Here is a 19488-nt window from a genome sequence, read left to right as displayed (position 1 = left end):
TGTCCGCGAAAGCTGAAATATGTGGTTGTGAGGATAAATTGTAAGAGCTCGATGATGTCTTCCGTATTTAGTTTTGTTCTGTCTTTGAGTGTTTTGTCATTCTCTAGCCGTTCCTTGATGATGTCAAGACATTTTTTCTATGGGAGTGTTGGTGAATAGGGAAACGACATCATGTGAATTAAAAATATCACCATCGTCGATGCATATCCCCATCATCTCCTCCGCTAGGGACTTCGAATTAACCACATGGTGTTCCGAGGTGCCAACTAATGGAGCGAGAATTTCAGCTAATGCTTTAGAGGTTTGATAGCCAATTGAACCTGTATAGTCAACTATGGGGCGGATCGGGTTCCCCGTTTTATGAATTTTGGTGGTGCAGTGGTGTTTTCAGCTGTGGGGTATAACAATCTGTATTGACCTTCGTCGATCTTATCCTCCGATTTGAGCCTTTTCATGATGTCTACCAACTTTCTTTTGTACCTAGGCGTGGGATCTTTGCTCAGTTTTTCATAGGTGTTTTGGTCACTGAGCATCTCATTAACCTTCTGTTCATAATTATCTTTGGTCTGAACTACAGTGCACTTCCCTTTGTCAGCACCCATTATTAACAAATCATTTGATTTCTTAAGCTCACCTAACGCCACTCTCTCCTCCTTGGTAATGTTGGATTTCGGGAGTTTTGCCGACTTCAAGGTACCAACTACCTCTGCTCTAAGACTCTGTGCTTCTTCCCATGGCAATTTCTTACACGCCGATTCACACGCAACGATGTATTCTTCGTGTGGGATCTTGTTTACTGACACAGCAAAATTCAAACCACGCGCGAGCAACTTTTGCTGTGGATCCGATAAGGGTTTATCGGAAATGTTTTTGACCCACTTTTCTCTCCATTTCTTCAACTGGGACCCGCTTAGGTCGGGTTCTGAAACGTCTGCTTTCTTACTACTGGCTTCATTTCTAGTTTTGAGATGGTTTAGCTTTTCCTTATGTCTCTCTTTGGTTTTGTTTTCGACTGATTTTCGTTTCGTATCCAAGTGAGATTCAACATGGCCGATGACCTCGGGGTCGATGTTGAGTGTTTCTAGATCGTTTTTCTGTGATTCTCGCTTTCGTTGTAAACCTCTAATTTTATTGTTTACTACACGAATTCGCTCACCGATTAGACCTTTCTCCGCTTTCTTGATGATATTCCTCGCTTTTTCCGTGTTGATCGGGCAGCGAATTTTTAGGCTTGACGGCGTGATGCCATTATCCTTACAGCGGTGGGTGAATGTTAAATGTTAACGGTGCCGGGCCAATTTTTTCTCTGTATTCTCTAGGTCACGTATATGTTTTACTGCCGGTTGTCCATAACGATTTCTGACTTCCGTAAACAGATGCATCGGTAGGATTGTAGATCAAATTATTTAGATTTTTGTGTGACAAATCCAATAAAATATACTCACTGACTTGAGCTTTCGCCATCCAGGCTGATGGCTTGATCACAAGTGCAATCAACCGCGATGACGGCTCTTTTTCTCTGAGTCACGTATATGATCCACTGCTAAAACAAACTTTGATCCCGAGGAGTGAGAGTGCATCCAAACACCGCGGGAAATGCAGTGGACCAGATCACTTGTGATCAAGCCATCAGCCTGGATGGCGAAAGCTCAAGTCAGTGAGTATATTTTATTGGATTTGTCACACAAAAATCTAAATAAAATGTATCTTGTTTGTTCATCGTTTTTATCCAGACAAACGACAAGCACCAGTGACGGTTTCATGTCCGGCTAACCAAAATAAGGAGGCAGACCCGGGTAAAGCCACCGCCATGGTTGTGTACCAGAATCCCACTGCTGCAGATCAATCTGGTGCTGAAGTGAGCGTAGTGTGCTACCCACCATCTGAATCAGAATTTACTATTGGACAAACAACGATCACGTGCGTAGCAGGAGACCACAGAAGGAACAGCGTAACATGCGACTTTCAAGTTGATGTAAAAGGTAAATCAGTCTTATTTTAAATGCTTTGTATCAACAAATGGATATCCACCCACACAACAAACGTACACACATAGATACACGCGAGCGCGGGAAAGGGCTCGCGCAACTAGCACGCTTTTATTTTAAAAACATGACAAATAGTGAAACTTTCGCATCTAGTCAGAATGAGTAATGTGAGTGATAAGATTGAGGGACACTTTCCTTAAAGATGTAACTTATACCATCAGAAACCTAGGACAATTATAATGTTTATGTGCATAACCTTTCTTGCAGATTCGGTCGTATGACAAAAATATCGTCAAATTTGTACTCTCGGGCTGGCTGCCGACAGGCCGAAATTACAATACAGATGCCTATGGAGCACTGTAATTTATGCAATTATATGTAATTCGCAAATTCAATGTCCGTTTCAACTGAAATGTTAGGACACAGTGCAGAATATCGCCGACTAAGTCAACGTCGTCTCGGAGCATTTCGATGGCTCTCCTGGGTCTTGCATTTTCAAGACGCAGTGTACCGATGAATTACTATAGTGTACGACTTATCACTGGTTGCCTCTTCGCCTATATGATTATAGCCATCGACTTCTAGTCTTTATACTAATTTATATGGTACATAGTATACAAATATTGACTGCTATGAGGGGCATGGTTAAGATTATATGCCCAAGGTGATGCGGCACTGCAACTGATTTTATGTTGCAGATCTCTTGCTTTCTCTATGAAGATATGGTAATGATGGCTTAAGGTAATATAGAATATGTCCATCCAAGATAATTTGTAACATGGTTATTTTCTTTTTCGTTAATCCAGATTTAGAAGTGCCATTGATTGTTCCATGCCCCACAAACTATGAAACTGAGACAACTCCAGGCACAGCAACCACCATCGTTGTGTACCAGATTCCTACTGCTACTGATAACTCTGGTGAGGTGAGCGTAGTGTGCACTCTACCATCTGGATCTCAGTTCGCTATAGGACAAACAACGGTCACGTGCGACGCACGAGATAGCAGTGAGAATAGCGCCACGTGCGACTTTCAAGTCGTCATTAAAGGTAAGTCTCATTCATTATAGTCAGAACCAGAGATAAAGATACTAGTTTGCGTCTGGCGTCACGTGTCAATCAAATTCAGAAACATTTTGTGTACGATTTGGGTTTATGATTGAAGTTTCTGAGCGCAGCGATATAACGGCGTGCCATATTGTTAGCACTTTTAAACATACAATCCGTTTGAAAAGGTAGGGCTTTAGTAATATGAAACGTTCCAGAAGGTACCATGACAGTAATACCTTGCAAAAGTACCGACATCGACATCCCCATTTTCTGCGAATTCTTTTTTTCTGATGAAGGCACCAGATGAACCAACCTTCCTTTAATGCGCTACTATTTAATCAGGTTCTGTAAGGAGATGATGGTTCAGATGCGAACCATTTCTTTATCTCTGTCTTTTATCATAATATCATAATAGACCCATTTAATTCAACCACAAAACGTGCCATTGGGTTGTGGACCTATTTATACCGCTGAGAGCCACATCAAAACATAGCAAGATCATTTTATGCTCTTTAAATCTTAGATGTTGAAGCCCCAGCAATTAAGTCATGTACTACAGATATGGAAATGGAGACGGATCCAGGCAAAGCCACCGCCATAGTTGTATACCAGACTCCTACAGCTACTGACAACTCTGGTGAGGTGAGCGTAGTGTGCACTCCACCATCTGGATCTCAGTTCGCTATAGGACAAACAACGGTCACGTGTGTAGCACGAGATAGCAGTGAGAATGACGCCACGTGCAACATTCAATTTGACATCAAAGGCAAGTTTTGAGACTAATTTTTCCACCACAAATGCATCATTACATGATAGGCCTATATTTATGTCCGCTTAGATATACATCTCATTACAGTTGGAATTATTACTGTTCTTCTAATCTTAGACGTAGAAGCACCAGTGATTGATTCTTGTACTACAGACATAGTAACAGGGACAGATCCAGGCAAAGCCACGGCCATGGTTGTATACCAGACTCCCAGTGCTACTGATAACTCTGGTGAGGTGAGCATAGTATGTAACCCGGCATCTGGATCTCCGTTTCCTATAGGACAAACAACGATCAGTTGCGTAGCAGCAGACACCAGCAAGAACAACGAGACATGTGACTTTTTAGTCGACGTCAAAGGCAAGTCTGATCATGCTGATAAGTGTAAATGTATTTTATTTGCCACCAATATCTACGTTACAAACGTAGTGAATACTAATATAGGTACATGTATTTATTGAAATTGGGAATTCGGGATCCTGGGACGGGAGAGTCAAATTGATATTTTGGGCCTCGAATCTTCACTCTAGTCTCAAATCTCAAATGAAACTAGACAAACAATTCAATTTAAATAAAATATTTCTTTCTTCTTAATAGTCGTTAACTCACAAACGTGAGAATATTAATGTTTGCCCTTGTCACTCAAATATAAAAGCGCCACCCATGCGCATCAAGCCTCAAAGATCCTAAATGGCTAAACTGAAGATAGCAAATTGGTATGTCTCAGACTTAGAATTTGTGATGATAAGTTATTGTCACAAGTTCTTTCAAATAATACTTGATATTGTAATCCCATGTGACGATGTTTAAAGTTCTAAAAACGATATCCTGGACCTGTACCAGCGCAATACACAAAGAAAAGGACGATTTATTGTGCTGACATTTATTGGATCATAGGTGCCCAGCAAACACAAAACGTTTTCGACATCATTCACAAAAGGTTATAAAAGGTTGTCAGAAAACGTTTAAATGTCGGGTTATATAAAGGGTATATTAAGAGTATAAAACGTTTTCATAGCCTTAAAAAACAATTTTTTGATAATCTACTGCCCAGCAAACAAAAATGTTTTACAGAAAACGTTTAAATGTTGAAAACTTGTTACAAAACATTCTAAACAGAATGTTATTTTGGGGTTGAAAAAATATTTTGCGAAAAATGTTTGCCCAAAATATTTCAATAACGTTTTAAAAACGTTTTCATGACCTTTATATAACCCGACATTTAAAGGTTATTAAAAGGTTTTGAAAAAAAAAAAACATTTTAAGAACATTTTTGTGTTTGCTTGGTTCAAATATTTTAACATAATCTTATTTAAGTATTGACACAATATTTGGCAAAAATGTTTGCAAAAATAGTTTACAATAACATTTTTTGAAAACATTTAAAAATATTGTTGCAGTGTGTTTTCATACAAAACGTTTTATAACCCGACATTTTAATGTTATTAAAACATTTTTACCTAAACCAAAAGCCAAAATATAACTTATTTAAAACGTTTTTAAAACGTTTTTGTGTTTGCTGGGTGCTGCCATTGGACATAAAAATGCTGTTGTCACAGGGGAGAGGCTACCTAAAAATTACGCATATTATTATAAAGACATAAATGACGTCACATAAAAAATGGCGGAGCTCGTGAATAATTAATTAAACAAAAATTCTGCTTCCACCAGCGTAGGCTATTCGTAACATTAAGCAACTTTAACAAGTTTTACAATACAAGGATCTATACAACTTTTGAGGTTTGAGAGAATAATGGTACACTTAAGGGTTCGGTCGCCCACCTTTGCACCCTATTTTTGTGGGACCTGACAGCACATTAGACATATCAATTTGCATTCTGAATACGAAGAATGTCCTTCTGATATCAAATAATTTAGATTTTTTGAAACTTGCGATATAATACAACTATTATTAAAAATTGATATTTTTGATATTTAACTGTCCTCGAAGTAATAATTATTTATAAATCTAGTGATATTTACTTAAAGTGTATGTAGGGAGGTAAAGCCGACAATCATTTGAAAATTTTGACTTTTCATAAAAAGATATAGGTACGTCTTTTTGGGATACAAATGTGTATTTTCAATACAAAAGGTCAACATTTTCAAATGCTTTTTCATCCCAGCCACATACACTTTAAGTACATATCAGTAGATTTATGAATTTTACTTCGAAGACTGTTCAATATGAAAAATAAAAAAAACATATAAATTTTTATTAATTTGCCATAAAATGTGTTTTATATCGCCAATATCAAAAAATCAAAATTACTTGATATCAGAATGACATTCTTCGTATTCAAAATGCAATTCGATATATCTGATGTGCACTCATGTCCCACAAAAATACTGTGCAAACGTTGTTATCCGATCCCTTAAAAATCATTATATAGTCAATCGAAATACTATTGCAATTAAATTCAAAGATAAAGGTCTGAAAATCGTATTGTTATAAAGACTTACGATAAAACCGTGACATTACTCTCCTCAGATCATAAGGTGAAGTTGCCTAGTCATGCACTATTAGTGCATTATCCTTTATAGCCAAAAATGGACCTCAAAATGGCCTCAAATTGACCCATAAACGGCGCGGCGTCGAAACTATAGCTCGAAATCGGGCTCTTTTTCTTCATTTTTATTAAACCAGGATGTATTCACTTTTACATTCGAGTGACCCGGGCTTGTACATGGCTTAACCCTAGTCATACCAAACCCCGAAGGGTTTTCATCCGGCAAAAAAAAACCGCTAATCATAGATCCATCCTTTTCGCCTATTTTAGTAATATAAGTTTTACTCCGGGGGTAGGACCAACAATCAAAATTTACCATAGAGGCCCACCTTAGGTTTCCACAGTAAAACCCATGATTTTGCAAATATTTCAAGAGATATCAACTTGGTAGTTAATAAGATTGAATTAGGCATTTCTATTCATATTTCAGAGAAAATCCGGTAAAAATCACATTATTCATAGAATTTTTAGCCAAAAATCTAAGTTGCCTGTAATTTTTTACATATTCATAATTGACCAATTTTGCAAGGGCTTGCTCGAATGCTCACATTATGACGTCATAGCGACATTACGTGGGCAATGTGTGTACATAATTTGGTATCATTGGATAGCGGAGACCCATGTATATTACATTGGTATCAAAATAATATAACGGTATATGACGTTTAAATTAAGAAAATTAGGGGGATTACAACCCCCCTTCGTGGATCGTGTTACAAAATATGGATCAGTAGGATGAGGGTTATTTATGGAGTGGTTGGTAAGTCGAATGCGAGTCGATTCGGCCCCAAACCAATTCGGCCCAGTCAATTCGGCCACACGCCAATTCGGCCATACGCCAATTCGACCCCTGTATAAAACAATCACTTTTACATTCGAGTGACCCGGGCTTGTACATGGCTTAACCCTAGTCATACCAAACCCCAAAGGGTTTTCATCCGGCAAAAAAAAGCTAATCATAGATCCATCCTTTTCGCCTATTTTAGTGATATAAGTTTTACTCCGGGGTAGGACCAACAATCAAAATTAACCATAGAGGGGTTGGTGAGGCCCACCTTAGGTTTCCACAGTAAAACCCATGATTTTGCAAATATTTCAAGAGATATCAACTTGGTAGTTAATAAGATTGTAATGGGCATTTCTATTCATATTTAAGAGAAATTCCGGTAAAAATCACATTATTCATAGAATTTTTAGCCAAAAATCTAAGTTGCCTGTAATTTTTTACATATTCATAATTGACCAATTTTGCAAGGGCTTGCTCACATTATGACGTCATAGCGACATTACGTGGGCAATGTGTGTACATAATTTGGTATCATTGGATAGCGGAGACCCATGTATATAACATTGGTATCAAATATAACGGTATATGACGTTTAAATTAAGAAAATTAGGGGGATTACAACCCCTCTTCGTGGATCGTGTTACAAAATATGGATCAGTAGGATGAGGGTTAAATATGGAGTGGTTGGTAAGTCGAATGCGAGTCGATTGGGCCCCAAACCAATTCGGCCCCAGTCAATTCGGCCACACGCCAATTCGGCCATACGCCAATTCGACCCCTGTATAAAACCACATAGTGTTTCAATTTGTAGATGTTATGTTTTATTAAATGACGAAATAAAAGAGGACAATATAAAAAGGGAGATATGCCATAATTAAAGAAACTATAGTCACATGTTTAATTAGAGGTTAATAACTGCGCATCGGTTATTTGGAAAAAAAAAAAAAAAATCTAAACATTTTGCCTTTGGAACCGAGGAATATCCCGAGGGCGTAGCCCCGAGGATATTCCGAGGTCCAAAGCAAAATGTTTAGATTTTTCACAATGCCCGACATATTACCGATGCAAAGTTATTAACCTCATTCATAACCGTCACTTTAATCTCTTCACCTTACAAAATAACACAAAATTTTGCTCAAAAGTTTATAAAAATAGATGATTTTTACATCTTCCCTTGCCAAAAATCGATCAGGCTAAAACAGAACGACCAATAACAAAAGTGCGTATCACAATCTGTGCAAATATGGTAGCGCGCAATCCAAATACGGCAGCCAGCGCGCGCGCAGTTTGTTGGACGCACAATACCGCGCACGCAGAAGTCAATTGTGTGCGACATTGGAACAATTACGCATTTTGCGGTCAATTGTGAGATATTAATGACCTCGATTTGCGTTCGCGTTTTCGCAAATAATAAAATATGATTGGATCGCACGCATCGCGTTTATTAATGAGGTTATGAATGTAATATAAAGCATAATTTCCCTGGGGAAGTATCATAACAAATATTCTGACATTATATTAACACATGTTTTGTTTGTTGTGAAAATCTGATTTGGCATCACCCATTCACCCAACTATATGTGTGATCCATTAGAGTGACTTTCATGCATGTGCATAATAATAAATGTAGTATAATAATAATATAATAATAATAATTGATAATACTTGCGTTAATTGTGAAACGTTTATAACATAATGCATGTTGGTGGGCAACGGAACCCATGCACGCATATGCAAGATTCTCATCTGTGTGACGCCGATGTCACCACAATGTCACTCCATCGGAAACTACACCTCGGTTTTCCATATCGCCGGTCCAAAATAGCCGGGTAGCCAGCCTCCCATGTTCCTCCAGAGTGACTTCGCGGCGCGGTGACTTCGCAGGAGAGTCACACCGGTGTGACTACGCGACTCAATACAAGCTATCGATCCACTTTTCCTATTCCACTCCGTATTTAACCAGATGACCTCTACAAACCCCTGCGACTGCGTGCTACGCTATAGGACCAGCAACAGCCGTCGGCGGTTTAGTGTTAAAATTGGGAAAATTGTAATAGTCACAATAAATTGTCGGTCGCAACACATAGTGGCGTACGTGAAGGACAAAATACATCTAAGAGCAAAACGTTTATGAAGGATATGCTACTAGTAACGGAGTCGATACTCCTCCACTGTTATCTCTCAGTGGCCCGATTCCATTTAAAATTAAAGTTTAAGGTTCAAACTATTAAACTGTATCTTTAATAGTTAACAAGGAATAACTTTGATAGGATATTAGCTAGCTCTAAACCTATACGCCACTATGTGAAACGGAAAATTTGGAAAATGGCTATACGCCACTATGTGTTGCGACCGACGAATTTATGCAAAGTTACCGAATATACATGTATGTTGAATTTTAAGCAAACCTAGCATATAACGTGTACGTGTATGTTTATTTTTTTTCTTGCTGAACATATCCAGATTTTGAGGCACCAGTTATTGCCTCATGTCCTGCCGATCAAGTAATGTCGGCAGATCCAGGCAAGGTTACTGCGATAGCTGTATACCAAACTCCTACGGCTACAGATAACTCGGGTGAGGTGATAAGTGTAGTATGCCATCCACCATCCGAATCTGAGTTTGTTATTGGACAAACAAATATCACGTGCATAGCACTGGATAGCAGTGGTAATAACGGAACATGCTACTTTCAAGTTGACATTAAAGGCAAGTCTTATTAATATAATAGATAGAGCGTCCACGCACGAGACAGACATGAATGGCGATTGGTTACAATAAGGCCTAATATTAAAAACAAAACAAAAACAAAACAAAAAACCCTAAATTGGGCGCCAAGTCCAAACGTTGGTAACCACCATGTGGAAGCCTTGGTGACAGCCATGTGACAGTTCTTGTTATAAAATTCGGTATAGGTCTCGATACATCTTTATATAACATAGCAAATAAAAAAGCGCCTATTGGGTGCCAAATCTAAAGGTTGGTGATCACCATGTGGACGATCTTGTTATCAGCTTTACTTTGATATAATGTCTCATTCTTATAGCACCTAAAGTTTTTTTTTTTTAAAGTGCCCAATGGGCGCCAAATCCAAAAGTTGGGACTACCATGTGAAAGCCCGTGTTATAAGCTTTAATTTAATACAGATTTGATCTTCATATCACCTAAAATACAAAAGCGCATGTAAAGGTTGGTGAACACCATATAAAAGCTTTTTAATTTGGTAGCCTGGGGTCAAACATGTTGCACTTGACCCAGCTCAAAACCCTTAACCCACCATGACACCCTTAAAGCCATAATGTGTGATTTGCATAAAGAATATATTCCTATTTAGATGTTAGTTTTCACAGATCACATTGTCCCGTTTTAATTTCGAGCCAAACAAATGATGTAAAACGAAGAAACTTGCTGTTTCATTCCAGCGCCTACAATGCGTGTATTAGCTCGCCGATCGTAGCATTATCATGAATATTGGCGTAGCTTCACACAGCTAGGGCGAACAAACAAACCGTAAGACGAATAGCGATATGCACACAGTTTATATGTCAAGACGTAAGACGATGTATTTAGCCACCACTCAGTTGGTAAATTCTGAATAAAACTGGAGATCTCCGGTCTTAACATAAATTTTACTGTAATTGAAGCACATCAGGCTTAGTTTTTCACATGGTATTTTAGTACACCATTGGGCATTACAAACATGCAAAAAGTAGAAATTCAACAAAAATTGAGGGCGTCGCTGTTTAGCAAATCACACATTATGGCTTTAACCAACCGTCAACCACCCCACCAAGAGCCCCGTGGCATACACCTCTACGCCCACCGTAACGAACCTTAAACCAAACTTAAGACCCCTTAACCCAACATGACAACCCTTTAAAGTGGTCCAAGGAACCAAAATCAATGATGGCCCGTTTTTGCCAGACCATTTCCTATTAAGGGAATTTAATCAAGAGATCTGTTTTCTTTTATACGTAAGACGTACGTTTCAAGCCTTTATCATTGCAATTACAGATTGGTTCCCAAAATTGTAACTAGTGCACTACGTTTTTTTTCCTTTGCATTCCTCTAGCTCAAAAACCAAAGTAGCCCCGGAGCTCATACTTGGTAAAATGATGGCACGTGACACCTACATATAGTGTGTCAAGGGCTAGCATGGTGATAATAGGTGACATGGTGGGTCAAAGGGTTTTATGATGAATCAAGGGTGTCATGTTTGACCACCCAGGGTATCAAATTAAAACTTAAGAGATTCCACAAGGGGTGTCAGGGTAAGTACATGGGTGTTGGGAAGTTAAGGGGTGTCCGGGTGTAGTAAGAGTGTCATGATGGGTTAAGGTGTGACGGGGTGGGTTAAGGGGTGTTATGACAAGTCAAGGGTATTTCGATGGGTTAAGGGTGTTATGGTGGGTTAATTAAGGGGTGTCAGGGTGGGTTAAGGGGTGGTGTCAGGGTGGGTATGTGGTGTCAGGCAGGGTTAAGGGTAGGGTATGTTATAGGTGGCAGGGTTAGTGAACGGGTAACAGGGTGGGTAAAGAGGTGTCACCGTAGGTTAAGCATGTTATGGTGGGTTAAGGGGTTTACGGTGCTGTGTGGGTGGTGATGTAAGGATGGGATAGAGGTGGTCACGGGCATAGCAGAGCTGTGTCAGTATTCATTTGCTTTGTATGTCAGATCATTTCTGATTCATTCTTAAAAATCTATTCTCTATTTTGTTCATATCAGATTCATTAGCATGTTCTTCTCCACTTGGAATGGAGAATTACCAGATTCCTGACTCACGAATCACAAGCGAGAAAGACAGTCGTTTTTTCTTTAACACCCGAGCATTAAACGGCAGACTCAACAGCATGACTTTTTGGGAAACAGTTTCTACATCAAGCACCTGGATGCAGGTGTACCTTGGGTTGAGAAAGACAGTTGTTGGTCTTGAAACACAAGGAAATGGCACTAACTGGATTATGAACTACTATGTGTGGACGCAAAGTTTTGGAGGAGAACTGCAATATATAACGCATGATTTGAATGACTCAAGGAGGGTACGTAGTAATATTTAATGAACATACTAATTAGCGTTATTTACGGGTGTACCTCGGTAACGATGATACATTAAAAAATATATACTTGAATTTAAGGGCTCATTCAACGATTCAATATACACATACAGGCAAAGTATTTATTCAGCACTCGATCGGTGAGCTCAGAATAAAACCGGGGATACCCGGTTTTATTATAAATATTAATGTTTTATTATAATTAAAGCACTTCAGGCTTAGTCTTTCACATGGCATATATTATGTACACCAATGGCCATTACAATGGTGCAAAAAGTAGAAATTCGAAAAAATTGAGGGCTTTGCTGTGGAGCAAATCACACATTATGGCTTTAGGGGCCTAATGCTGATTACGAAAACAACGTTACGAGGCTGAATTTTGTGGTCAAATTAATCCAAAAATGACTTTAACAAACCCGATTACTAGTAGTTTGAATTGCCAGTTGTTTTAAACGAAAAAAAACAACAACAAAAAAACAAATAATAATAAAAAAAACCAGAAAATAAAACAAAGTTTGACATGACAGCATCGGTAAACAACATACGCGTATTGAGTGATATAAGTGTAGGTGATTTCCTTTTTCTACAAGAAATAGCATTCGCCGACTGGAAAAAAGAAAGAAATCGCAGTAGCATAACTCTTTTCAGTAAGAAACAAAATTTAAAAAATCTTTTTTTTTTGTGGCTTAGCTCACCGATCGTATTATTATCATGACTATTGGCGGAGCTTCATGCAGTTGGGATGTACGAAGAAGACGTAAGACGAATGGTGATATGCACACAGTTTATAGGCCTACGTCACTGCTTCAATGATACACTTACACATGCTCGAGACGTGTTAACCATCACTCGATCGGTGAACTCGTAATATAATAGCGTTAATCTTACTGTAATTAAAGCACTTCAGGCTTAGTCTTTCATATGGTATTTTAGTACACAACTGGGCATTACAATCATGCAAAAATTAGAAATTCGAGAAAAATTGAGGGCGACGTTGTGGAGCAAATCAAACATTATGGCTTTAACTTTATTATATCAAGATGTAATAACTTGATGCAATTATCACTTGCAATTATAACTTGCAAATGCAGCTAAGGCGACATGTTGCTCAAATATAAATAATAAAGCAAGATTAACAAATTAGTAGGGGCCTATACTCATAATTGAAAAATTAGTAGTCCAACAAAGCGTGCTGTACACTTTACGCACTACCCAGCGAACGCAAAACGTTTTACTGGTCTCAGTTCATTGATGACGGAAATTCTCCCTGAACTTGCATAACCTCACAGCCAGAAGTCACGAGGAAGTGAAGTCATGAGACACATAATGTTTCAACACAATACCTGCGAACAAAACAAATAACCTAATAGACAACCATTTATCATTAATTACAGTTCAGGTTTGAATTGAATAAGGTCAAGATGTTGCGAATCTATAACAAATCCACGTAGACACATTTATATTCAGGGTCTTTTCATTAAAACAACTATAACAATGTTATTATTTAGCCCATCTCTTGCCATGCTTGTATTTTTCACCGCTTATACTTAAAGGGATATTCTCTACATCTCGTACTCAAAACGTTGCCGAAGTAATATTTAATCGAGAAACCGTGCGGTGGCATTGAATGAAAGAACACATATACATAAACACTAGCAATCTTACAATACTTAAAGACCCATTCAGTGATCCCAGCGCAAGTGTAAAAAAATTAAAATTGTTTATAACTTGCTTAAAAGTGAAGGATAAGTCATTCAAATTGTCATTTGGTAGTTTTGAAATGAAAAATTTGGCAAAAAACAGCAGTACTGATGAAGTTGAAGCCCCATTCAAATACACGTAGCTAATTTATATACTGTCAGTATCTAAATTACAGATTGGTGTAAAATGTCTTATTTTGTCTTTAATACACGGCTTTCGGCTGAACCACTCGCAGGCTATGTTAACACATCTATGACAATGACAAAGGTACCAAAATCGGAATTTTGATGATTTTTACGATCGTCCGGATGAGCAAATCACTGCATGTGCCTTTAAAGCTGTTTGAATGCTGAAATATTGGTGATGCTGAGAGTGCTTGGTTAGAGATCATTCCATTGAACTATTGTACGGGGCGAAAAAAATGAACTGATACATGTATCTGTTGATTCTGGTTCTCATAACTCTGTTTAGCTGGGTGGTATTGCATAGTGTTGTTATCAATTTGACGTTGGGCCTAGTCTGGTTTTGGAATTGCAAGCGATTTATGTTAATATTTTAAACATACAGTCGTAAGCCGGGCATATTTTCTTCTTTGCTCAGTGGAGGCCATTGTAATTTATTGAGGATCTGCGTCATGGGACCCTCTGTTCTTCTGTAGTTCTTGGTGATACAGCGCGCTGCCTTGCGCTGTATCATCTCAAGACAGTGAATGTCCGATGATACAGGTCCCACACAGCAAAGGCATCTATTCTAGATGCGGTCTTAAAGGGCAGATCTGTAGCAAAAACAACATCATATCATTGGCAAGCTAATATTATGAGGACAATGAAAATGACTCCTTTTTTGAGAAAATAAGACGTTTAAAATTGATATTCCGCAAAAACCAACTTAAGCGGTGAGTTCCTTCGAACGAGACAGATTTGGCCTAGAAAACCGGTGACGTCATGAAATGAGATGTGCCCGCTGTGAGAAAAGGGACTATAAACGCTCTCAATGGACGGAACGTATACTGTTGCTGTTCACAGAAAAAAATTCAAAATTAAGTATTACAAATTTCATGGTTTTTAAACATATGGATAAAATCAGCGGCTTCTTTTTTATATATTAGACAATTGTGATATTACAATTCATATGTATATCAATATCATGAGAAATATTAGGCCTAAAAAATAAATACATAATTTGATCTTAGAATTTCATCTGAGACTAGCATATAAACCGTGTTAGTCCACAAACTCATGTATCTCATTTCCCTGTATATTGCAATGCTATAGTTTCAGTTGGATGAAATATTACAAAGAAAACGCATAGTAACAATTACTGTGTGGGCTTTGTTCCCGAAAGAGGACAATAGCGTGCATATTGTTATGCAGCATTGTTATGGTAAGTGATAGTACAACTCATTGTTGCTAATGTCAAACTTGTCAAAGTGATTGTGATTGTATGATGAGAGCACGATAAAGTGTCCGCTTCATTTACCTACGTCATCAGTCAAACGGGGGAGAACACGTACGCTTCAAACGGGGGAAGAACACGTACGAGGCTGAACTTTACCCACACAATTTCTCCTTTTTCAGGAGAAATACGCACAAAAAATTACAATTTACATTACAAGTGTCAACTTGTAATGTAATAATTATTCTCTTCGAATAGAGATAAACTTGTTTTTGCTATAGACCTGCCCTTTAAGCACGAAATACGGTATAGCTGTTACCCTTTGCCGACATCTCCAAAGTCAATAATCAGAGGGCCTTGTTTGCCTTGGCTATGATATTCATATGGATGCTTCATTTCAAATTATGAGAAATGTTCACTCCAAGATGATGATGAGCGATACATTCCACTTCATCATTACACATCGTATATGCACTAATGAGGATATTTTTTTGGTTGTTATTCTGAGTGTCTTACATTTAGCTGTATTAAAACGCAGGTGCCATTTTCAGCCATCTCAATATATGTATCTTGAGATGTGTAAATGACTCTCGATGTGATCTGCAATATCATTAATATATTCTGTCGGTCCGTGCCACGTCACTTCTGGTTGATGATGCGACTCACGGTCGAGTGAAAACAATTCCCTGATTCGATTTTTGTTGATGATTTCTGTCATTGGTGTTATGTAAATTTCGATCGCAAATAGTCAGTGGAATCAAACAACCGTTTCTAAGTATTCAGAGTGGAAGAAACTTACTTGATTTACCGTTTATATACTGACAAACTTAAAATTAAATTCCATGGTCGAGTGTCGTTTTTTTCCGAAATTGAATGTCACTCCAACAACATCGCTATGTAGCCTCCTTCACAGCCGGTTTCTGTTGTTCATAACAAACCGTGAGCCACATGCAGTTTGGGCCCGAGACTAGAGATAGCCCGGATGTTGGACCGACATTAAAGTGCCCAATACCGTTTCTTGAGGAACTCCTGATTTAACATTTGCTGGGTCCGATGTTTCACCGTGCACCGCAACTCTTTGTATTCTTATTGTCAAAATTTGGTAATCCATGCAAGGGTAATAATATGCAATAAAAATACTTGAGGATCAAGGCAAATGTGCTATCGAAAAGTGCTACCGGACAAACCACTGTACCTTTCTTTAAAGCTCACAAAAGTACATGTACTTCCAATTATGCCCAGTGGTGTTTAGCATGCTAAACTTTTTTTAACCAATACATGTACTTAGAAAATGACATTTTGAATGTATTAAGACGATCATGTGATAATGATGCTATCGCAGAGGAGACGAAGATGATTATGATGGTGATGATGATCATGAATATCATTAATTCTGTCGGTCGAACATCCGGGCTATCTCTAGTCTCGAGGCCCAAACTGCATGTGGCGCACGGTTTGTTGTGAACAACAGAAACCGGCTGTGAAGGAGGCTACATAGCGATGTTGCTGGAGTGGCATTCAATTTCGAAAAAAAACGACACTCGACCATGGAATTTAATTTTAAGTTTGTCAGTATATAAACGGTAAATCAAGTAAGTTTCTTTCACTCTTAAGACTTAGAAACGGTTGTTTGATTCCACTGACTATTTGCGATCGAAATTTACATAACACCAATGACAGAAATCATCAACAAAAATCGAATCAGGGACTTGTTTTCACTCGAACATCATCAACCGGAAGTGACGCGACACGGACCGACAGAATACGATGATGATGATGATGATTACAATTTTGACCACCTACAAACTAGACTCTTTCAAAACTCCAACATATTTATTTCATTGTTTCCTTCCATATTTAGCTTTTCGTAGGAAACACCGACGGGAGCGAATCCGCTACCAACATATTTGACAGCCCGATTGAAACTGTTCTTATTCGTGTAGAGCCTCACTTGTGTAATGGTTTATGCCAACTACGGTTGGAAATATTGGGTTGTAACAATTCTCTAGCTCTATCAAAAGGTATGGTTCCAAAAATATAAAAAAAATTATAGGGATTGTGGTAAATGTGTTAGATATAATATGTTGGCCACCTGGATATGTACAAGAAAAATGTTATTATATTAGTATTAACAAATTGCTTAATCATCAACCAACAGAAGACTGGTGCAAACGAAGTACCCAAGTAAAAAAGTTCTAAACCAATGAAAGATGTGCTTAAAATAGTAGTATTAACGGGATGGGTCCGCTAGTCCAAAGGTGCGCTTAAGGAATAATTAAAATGTATTCATGTTTATTTACATATCGCTGCACACTTTAGGCAACATAAAAAGTGTTGAATTTATATAAATTTTACATATTTCAAATAAGTTTGGTGATTGTTATACATCCGGGTAATCTTTATACCAACATATTGAACCATAAAGTTTAATGAACATCTTCTGAATAGCGGTCGCCATAATTTTTATAATAACCCAAATACTAACCCCAACATCAGAGTGTCTTTACCCCTACCAACTTAATGCCTTTACTAGACATTGGCCAACTTAAACATTATCTTTCATCAATAAGTTCAAACATGGGCCATTTTGGTGATTGCAAGTAACTATTTTCAAGTAAAGAGGAAGCCCCACCAGAGCAGTTCTTCTGGGGTGAACCAAACCTGCCTGATTATCAAATTAATCAGTGACAAGGTTATCTCTGAATTTTGACAGGTGCTAATTGATGTTTTAATGTTATTGCATCAATTAGCACCTGTCAAATTCAGAGATAACCTTGTCACTGATTAATTTAATCAGGTTTGGTTCATCACAGAAGAACTGCTCTGGTGGGGCTTCCTCTTGATCGGTTAACGTATTACAGTAAACTGGGGTAACTTTTGTGGACCGGAGACATTTTCTACAAGTCACTTTTTCCAATTTTAAAATTGATTTTCTTTCAATCAAGTTCTTTCTTTTCTAACTGAGCGAACTTGTTAAAAGTGACCTGCCAAAGTTACAAAGTTTTGAAGCACGGTCATTTCAAGAAGGTGAAACAATATTGCATATTTTAGTCCACGACTGTAAATGTAACTTTTGCTGCAGAATAAGCTGAATAACCATAATTTTATCCACTATTTAAATACACCTTAAATTACAAAAACGTAAGGCGCTGTGCACTAATTATGAGCACTGGGGAGGGTAAAATGGGGGGTCATGCGCGTATTTTTTGGGGGGGGGGCTTGGGGGCGCCAGCCCCCCGGGGTCAAAGTAGGGAGCGGCAAAAACGAAGGGGCGGCGGAAGAAGAAGGGGCGTCAAAACGAATTAGCAAAGAAAAAAGGGCGCCAAAAATTGAAAAAGCATAACAAATTTTGAAAAACGGTTGCTTTTGGGACGCTAGCGCCAAAAATCCTTTTTTTTTTTTTTTTTTTTGCTCTTCACTTTTCAAACGACCGTGAAAAAATTGGGTCAACCTTTTCGGGCTGTTAAGGAAAGGGCGGCAAAATTGTTTCTTCATCAGCCCCCGGGGTTGGGGCGGCCACGGTACGCCACTGGGGGTGGTGGTGTAAGCAAAGAAACTCAGAAAAAGTGTTCTTAAAGATTTCCATTTCCATGTTTAAAATAGCCCCTCAGATATATCCTTTTTTTTTTTCAGGTGGCCGAAATAGCCCAATTTTTTGCTTTGGAAATGAAAATCATTGAAAATCATTGAACCACGTCCTTTGGATAAATGTTATATAACAATGGCATTCGGACTATCTAACATTACATTTGTGTTTGCTGGATAATAGTAAACTAAATTTTTGGATTTTTTTTTCGCACGTTCAAAAACAATTCCTGTAGAGCCCAGCCAAGTGTACCCTTTCAATCATGCTAATATACTGTTATAACAATACCAAATCTTTTTTCTAGCGACATTAAATATCAGCACACACACTTTGAATTATTGTATGTGTACTTCATAAATTTAAAGTATATAAATAACAAATGACAAGTTGAGTGAAATATTCAGCCTTAATAAGTTTCTGGAAATTTTACCTCAACATTTTCACCCTTTAGTTTGCATGCAACCTACTGGAATTGAGTATGTAACAGGGACACCAGAGCGACACGTTATAGACCCGCATGATGGGACCACCAATGGAAGACTAAATGGTAAGGGCGGGTGGACACTACAAATACCTCTGGCCACGGAGCTGATGCAGGTTAGTGAACGTAAAATATTTCAGATTTGAGCATGCATCTATCATAATGGGA

The 19488-nt window shown here is 38.2% G+C and overlaps 2 protein-coding genes across 2 annotated transcripts; one reads left to right on the top strand and one right to left on the bottom strand.

The window, feature by feature from the left end:
* Window positions 1-332: 332 nt before the first annotated feature.
* On the bottom strand, window positions 333-1763 carry LOC140169271 (uncharacterized). Its single transcript, XM_072192528.1, has 2 exons — window positions 1740-1763; window positions 333-1253 (listed from the first exon to the last, which is right to left on the bottom strand). Exons 1-2 carry the CDS (start codon window positions 1761-1763, stop codon window positions 333-335), a joined length of 945 nt encoding a protein of 314 aa, XP_072048629.1.
* A 47-nt stretch (window positions 1764-1810) lies between these two features.
* On the top strand, window positions 1811-12160 carry LOC140169270 (hyalin-like). Its single transcript, XM_072192527.1, has 6 exons — window positions 1811-1982; window positions 2795-3037; window positions 3561-3803; window positions 3924-4166; window positions 9567-9812; window positions 11829-12160. The coding sequence occupies exons 1-6, from the start codon at window positions 1811-1813 to the stop codon at window positions 12158-12160; spliced, it is 1479 nt and encodes a 492-aa protein (XP_072048628.1).
* The last annotated feature ends 7328 nt before the right edge of the window (window positions 12161-19488 follow it).

The sequence above is a fragment of the Amphiura filiformis genome, chromosome 14, assembly GCF_039555335.1.
Source record: "Amphiura filiformis chromosome 14, Afil_fr2py, whole genome shotgun sequence".
Taxonomy (NCBI): domain Eukaryota; kingdom Metazoa; phylum Echinodermata; class Ophiuroidea; order Amphilepidida; family Amphiuridae; genus Amphiura; species Amphiura filiformis.
The sequence above is the reverse complement of the archived record's forward strand: the minus strand, read 5'-3'. Positions and strand labels throughout refer to the sequence as shown.

Bases quoted from the DNA above. Each gene is read 5' to 3' on its own strand.
- LOC140169270 (XM_072192527.1), top strand. From the start codon at position 1,811: ATGGTTGTGTACCAGAATCCCACTGCTGCAGATCAATCTGGTGCTGAA. The intron at 3,804-3,923 runs GCAAGTTTTGAG...TTCTAATCTTAG, and splicing joins CATTCAATTTGACATCAAAG to ACGTAGAAGCACCAGTGATT. The intron at 9,813-11,828 runs GCAAGTCTTATT...TGTTCATATCAG, and splicing joins CTTTCAAGTTGACATTAAAG to ATTCATTAGCATGTTCTTCT.
- LOC140169271 (XM_072192528.1), bottom strand. From the start codon at position 1,763: ATGAAACCGTCACTGGTGCTTGTC. The intron at 1,254-1,739 runs GTTTGTCTGGAT...CACCGCTGTAAG, and splicing joins AACCGTCACTGGTGCTTGTC to GATAATGGCATCACGCCGTC.